Below are 6,140 nucleotides of genomic sequence, written 5' to 3'. Positions count from 1 at the left end.
CAATTAGTTTGGGCTAAAAATGGGACATTCGGCAATAATGTGGGCCAATGACGTGGATATAGTTTGGACTAAAGTGAGGTTGTATTCTTTATGTGGAAGACAAATTGCATGCGAATGAGGGAAAAGTATTTGAATTAGTTGATAGATAGGGATTACAATTTTAATATTTATCTTTTAATTTGTTTCAATTACGTATTAGTGGCTATCCTTAAGTTAGTTTAATTTAAATATATTGTTAGTTTTGATAGATTTGTAATGCAAGTAAAATACTTGCATATAGGAGTTTGTTTTACGTACTATTTTTTTATAAATAATTGTAGAGGCATGCTGAGATAGAGGTCCAGCACCCTCAGAATCATTATATTATTTTGTTTGCTTCCTAAAATAGCATCCTTGCTATTTTTTCTATATCTCTATCTATCTCTCTCTCAATCTTTCTCTCTATATTTCTTTCTATATTTATTTCTCTCCCCTTTCTATTCTCAAAACATTACTATAAATTATTCATTATAAAAATTCTTTAATTAAGGCAATTTTTGAACTCAAAGAGGAGTTTTACTGTTCTCTTTTTTCCTCGTATCGTCTGAAAGTCAACCCTCTCAAAGGGACTGAAGTTGACAATTTACACTTGAACCATATAATTGGTTCTGGGACTTACTTATCAATTTCGAATCGAATCTAAGGAGTCGATTTTAGCATCAACAAAATCAAAGCCCTTGAAGTAAGGTGTTAAAGCTATTTCCTCCAACAAAACTTCCAAAGGGACATCCAAAGAGGAATTCCACCAAGTTAAGAATCCTTTGAAATCCTTTCCCACATCATCTTTTACCCTTTTCTCTTTTCCTTTGCCCAAATGGAGGCATTCTTTTTGAATTTCTAGTATAATTTGTATGCTTAGGGATAATCTTGTGCATGCTTGAGGAAACATTGTCATTTACATTCCTTGCATTTATATTATGCTTTCAATTCATGTAAGCTCAATTCCTGTAGTAATAGCCTTGTGATAAGGGTTCCAAAGGCAAACCACACTATCTGAAGAAAGAGTGAGGAATATTTGAGATGGGCCCACTTCCCACCATGTTAAAAAAAACCCTGGAGCCCCCATTAGACCATGAGTTATAGTATTAAAATACTATATTTCAGCAATTCTCCTCCAATGGTGCATTTCATCCAAAATGTTATATTTTAGCAATTCTCAGTCTCCATTGAACCAAGCCCAACCCACTTGTAGCTTCCTCAATCCTACTTTAACTCGGACTCTTGATTATCGTTGATTTCGAAATCACCTTCCCATCTTAACTATTCATTGCATTCTGTCTCGCATAAAAAACAAACTACAAAATATTTTTAGGGCAAATCATTTCAACCTCCCCAATCGCCTCCATCTTTATTCTCGTTCTCGACTCTAAACTTGCCCTCTCTCTCTCTCTCTCTCTCTACACCTGCAAACTACAAAATCTACAAGAATTAAAAGTTCCAAACCCATATTGACATATCTTTTCATATTGTTCAAAAAATCAAAACCTATATCTTTCAGTTTCAATCGCCTGTTGTTCTGGTTTGGGTTCGCCGTTCGCAAGCTTCAACCACTGTCTCTCAAATCTCAAACTTGCCCCCCTATATCTCTGCAACTGCTAACTTGTATGTATGAATTTTTAAAATTACACTACAATGTATTAGGTTTTTACCAGCACTCTTTTTAACAACGCCGGTCTTCGCTCCCCTTTTTCCCTCCGCTGATATATATTTATAGAATATTTGAGGCCTAAACTACGTCGTGTTTTTTGGGGCCATTAACACTGTATTGCACTTCCCATTTCATTTTGCAATAGCCCCAACCTAGTTTTTCCTTCATCCGTCTCCCCTCTGCTCTATCTCGATCTCTCACTGCTCGATCTCCGTCTCAGCTGCAAGACTCCTGTACTCTGTCTCGATCTCTCACTGCTCGATCTCCATTTCTCAGCTGACGCCCTTGATTGATGTTTGCTAACCCGCTCTATCTCGATCTCTCACTGCTCGATCTCCATTTCTCAGCTGAAGCCCTTGATTGATGTTTGCTAACCCGTCTCTCTTTCGGCATTATCTCATCCGAGATTACAAAGTTGAAGCCCTAGGTTTCTCTTCAGGCTGTCTCGATCTCTAACCAGCTACTCGATCTCCAAGAGTTGTTAATTTATGTCATTTGGAGATCTTACTCACTAGATTTTTCTCCCAAAACGTTCTCGCTGAAGCCTCTCTCAGGTACCTTTCTGTTTCATTTTAATTTCTTCGTGGTTTCGTTTTTTTATTTCTCACTGATCATTCATTTTACACAATTCTAGGGTTAGTCGTGCTTTTTTTGATTCAGCAGACCCCATAGAATGATGGGTCTGTTTTAGTTTACACAATTGATTTGCTATTGCTATTTCGCAAATTCTTTTCTTCCTAATTTTTTTTTTTTTTTTTCCCCCTTAATTTGGTGAAAACATGACTCATCTATGCGATCTTGATGTTAGAGTTGGGCAGATGAGTTCAATTTTTGAATAGGATGCCTACTAACAGGTTAGGGATTTCAATTTTTGAAGAGGATGCCTACTAGGAAAAGGTTTCGAAGAAGTGGATTTTGGAGGAAAGTCGGAGGAAAGAGAAAAGTATGCGGTGGAAGTGATGATGGTAGGCAGCAGGCCGAGTTAGGGTTTGTGAATGGGAAGGGCAGGAGGTTCTTGATTCATCTTTTCATTCTCTGACATATAATGTTGTTTTGATTCTGATTAATATTTTTTTTTCTTCATTTTTGGGGCTTTGATTACAGTCGTCGACTGTTGTTGAAATTCGTAGACCAACATTGTATGTCAGAGAATGAAAAGATGAACAAGTTTAACGCTCATGAAGAAACTGAAGAACAGACTGTGTCAGCTTTTGACTTCTTGTATCTTCCAATGGATTTCAAGTATGTTATTCCTTGCTCTAGCAGTTCAGCCATGAAGTTGGGAGTAGGCGATCTTCATATGCTCTCTCTCTTTGGTACTCTCTCTATTAAATCTACAGGGTAATTCAATTTCTATCTTAATTGCTTGTGATTTCTAGGTTTGGTTTGGGTGTTCCACTTTGATTGTGCTTGATTTACTTTTCAAGTTCTATTTTTTATTTAATTTCTTGATGATAGAGTAAACGGTTTTCAATTTAGAGGGGTTTCGTTTCACTTGCTTTTTACTGTAATTGTTCGTGTAGCTGTTTGTGTTTTTTTTTTTTTTTGAAATCCAACATTTCTTGTTTCAAATGATGTCATAGTTTTGATGTGGCATATGAAGTGTTTATGTAGGTTTCATTGTAGACCCGGGTTCTGAAGATTGAGCACTTAGCTTGGCCTATTGTGTGACCTCCTGCACAAGAAGATTTAAGAAAAAGAAACAACATTAATCAATTTGGTCTTTAATTTTATCTTATAGTGTCACATTTATTTAAAATGTAATGGAGTTAATCAATACTAATATTTGAAATAAAACTTAAATTACCTGATAGAGCCACCATTTCCTTGGCAGATAAACCTTTTTTCGAGAAGGCAGAAATGAGACCATTGAGATCCAAATTTGGTGCAGGGATGTTGGTGTTTGAAGCACTCGCACTTGCCGTGGTTGAGTCCCTTCTGCCCAGCAACACATTCCAACTAGGTCCACCCAGCTGAAAATAATAAAAAATATATACATAAATATATAAATGAGTATTTACAAAAAGAGTTTTTTCAGATTAATACTATATAACCAAAATTAATACTATCAGGTAAGGTAACATAACTAACCCGTATACATGGAAGTGTTATAACTCGCATTGCTTTTCCTTTTTCTTTGGGAGTTGAATATGAATTTTGCCATCCTTGCTTGCAAATTCAGTTTTATCTACTCTTTATTCTTGGGTAGGATATTTGATTATGGATATTCAACATGAAAGAGAGAAGCTTTAAGCTTACAAGGCTGGATGAACATTCTAGGTGTAGTTGGTTGCCTTTTTCTCCTTCAATCTACTAACATCCAAAAGTGTGACTGGCAGAGAATATTTGCCATGGAAGTTAGCAAAAAGATTTGGTAGGGCTTGAGAGTGTAGCTTCCTTTGAAGAGAAGAGGTTAGTAGATGTTCTGAAATTTTGTATACTACTAAAAGCTTTTGTATCTTTGTTGACTTCATCTATCACTTGCTCAGATGCTTCAATGGTATGTGTGTGACTATTATCAAAGCCCTGCTTTATCTGTTATAGTGATATAATTTTTATGTTTTTTTTTTTAAATTCTGTTTTTTTTCTTTTTCAAGGAGTAGAATTTTACTTTGTAAAATAGAAAAGGTAAAACTATTACTATTATTATTCACTTTATGATACAATGATAAACCAGCTTGAATTTAGGTGTAACAGGCTGATTCTTAAATGACAATCTAGTTGCTCCTACTTGTATTGATTGATTGATTGACATTCAAACCGAAGAGCTTCTCCAAAAATGGAATTCCTAGATTGTGTGGGTGTCTTGAGTTTCAGTTGTGGTTTTGCATTATGATGGGTTCTCTTAGATTTCAACTTTGTGAAATGAGTTTGTTCCCAAAACCAAAACCTCCTCGGATGCTAAATTGGAGGAGGTTTTGAGTAGCAGAGTAAGCAGGCTCTTGAAAGCTGACTTGTTGGATACTTTGACAGAGTTGAGGCGGCAGAATGAATTGGACTTAGCCCTAAAGGTATATAATTTATTCATTCTTGTTATCATTCATTGTTTTCTCAGGGATTAATAATAGGGATTACATCTATAAATATGCTTGCATTGTTTATAAACATTAAACTATAAAGAGGTAGTGATATTAGTTTACTTACCTTTCTCAATATATAGCTTATATGTATACATTTTTGGCTTTCAAGCAAGTACTAATTACAGATAAGAAGAGTAGCTTTATTTTGAGATGGTTTAAGATGCACTTGTTTCAATAAAAGTAAATCTATATATGAGTGGAGGTTATAGTGAAGATACAAATAACTGAACAGTTCCAACTCTTTCACGGTTGAACCTGACCACTTATCTGAATGTTCATAGCAGTTTTGCCATTCTCACAACCGTACCAGTGAACACCTTCTTTTTTTTTTTTATTTTTTTTATTTGCTTATGTATGCCATTTCTAAAATAAAATCAGTGTTCAGGTGTTTGAATTTGTGAGGAAGGAAGTATGGTACGATTCAAATCTATCTGTGTTCAGTGACATGATCTTGCTGCTGGGAAAGAATAAATTAATTGAAATGGCTGAACAACTTTTCTCTGAATTAAAGAAAGAAGGTTTAGTACCTGACACGAGGGCGTATACTGAGCTCATTGGAGCGTATCTACAAGTGGGTATGATACAGAAGGCAATGGAGACATATCATTTAATGAATGAATCAGGTTGAGTCCTGATATTTTTTTAGTTTCTGTTTCAATTTGTTGAGTGCTGAATGCAAAATTTTTGATTGGGCAGGAGTTGAAGTTGCACTTATTAAAGCGCTAGAAAAAAGAAAGTTTGAAGATGCAAGGGTCGTGCTTTTTTAATTTCCTTGGCCAATGTGAAAACTTCTACTGCATGTGGTTGTGTTCACTACTTTTGTGAAAACTTCTTTTGGTTGTATTTACTTTTCTGAAAACTTCTTTAGCAGTTTTATTTATTACTCCGCATGATGTAAACTCTTTTTCTTTTTGGTTGCCTAAATCTATTACACATTTGGATGGTATTTTCATTTTGGCAATTAAGGTTATTATTAAAGTACTATTTACTGTAAATGGTACTTGTTTTATTTATAAATAAAAAGGTTAGAGGAAAGAAAATAAATAAATAAATCTGGGTAATCACAAAAAGCACCAAAAAAAAATAAATAAATAAATTATGGGTAGTCACCAGCATTCATTTAAGGACAGTTGGTAATAGGCTTTTACCAGCATTCTTTAAGAAGCACTGGTAAAGGCCTATTACCAGCGCTTCTTACCAACGAAGCGTTGGCAATAGGCTGGTAAAAGTCTATTGACACTGGAAACTGCTAGTAATTGAATTATCAATGTTCTTTTTTTTTTTTTTTTTTTTTTTTTACTAGCGTTTTTGAGCGCTAATGAAGACCATAACTGTTGTAGTGATAATTTATAGGTTGGTAAAAGTCTACAGAC

General features: G+C 34.9%; 1 protein-coding gene across 10 annotated transcripts; it reads left to right on the top strand.

Moving 5' to 3' along the window:
• Nucleotides 1–1,769: 1,769 nt before the first annotated feature.
• Nucleotides 1,770–5,713, top strand: LOC132271796 (uncharacterized). Of its 10 annotated transcripts, none has more exons than XR_009469844.1 (6): nucleotides 1,770–2,241; nucleotides 2,496–3,003; nucleotides 4,027–4,099; nucleotides 4,661–4,698; nucleotides 5,153–5,342; nucleotides 5,464–5,713. XR_009469844.1 is itself a non-coding variant. In XM_059773279.1 (6 exons), the coding sequence occupies exons 2-6, from the start codon at nucleotides 2,568–2,570 to the stop codon at nucleotides 5,532–5,534; spliced, it is 690 nt and encodes a 229-aa protein (XP_059629262.1). In that variant the 5' UTR covers nucleotides 1,771–2,241; nucleotides 2,565–2,567; the 3' UTR covers nucleotides 5,535–5,713. The 10 variants fall into 10 exon arrangements, 6 of the variants coding, with proteins under 6 accessions (XP_059629262.1, XP_059629261.1, XP_059629260.1 ...); XR_009469843.1 differs by having other exon boundaries at nucleotides 2,496–3,028; XR_009469842.1 differs by having other exon boundaries at nucleotides 2,496–3,028; nucleotides 3,522–4,099.
• Nucleotides 5,714–6,140: the final 427 nt, after the last annotated feature.

Source organism: Cornus florida, unplaced genomic scaffold (assembly GCF_030987335.1).
Source record: "Cornus florida cultivar Cherokee Brave unplaced genomic scaffold, ASM3098733v1 CherokeeBrave_3.0.0_Hap2_Chr08, whole genome shotgun sequence".
NCBI lineage: Eukaryota > Viridiplantae > Streptophyta > Magnoliopsida > Cornales > Cornaceae > Cornus > Cornus florida.
This window is presented reverse-complemented; position numbering and strand designations above follow the sequence as displayed.

Excerpts from the sequence above, each read along its gene's own strand:
- LOC132271796 (XM_059773279.1), top strand. The coding sequence starts at position 2,568 with ATGCCTACTAGGAAAAGGTTTCGAAGAAGTGGATTTTGGAGGAAAGTC. Across the intron at positions 3,004-4,660 it reads TCATATGCTCTCTCTCTTTG|AGTTGAGGCGGCAGAATGAA; the intron begins GTACTCTCTCTA and ends ATACTTTGACAG. Across the intron at positions 5,391-5,463 it reads TCATTTAATGAATGAATCAG|GAGTTGAAGTTGCACTTATT; the intron begins GTTGAGTCCTGA and ends TTGATTGGGCAG.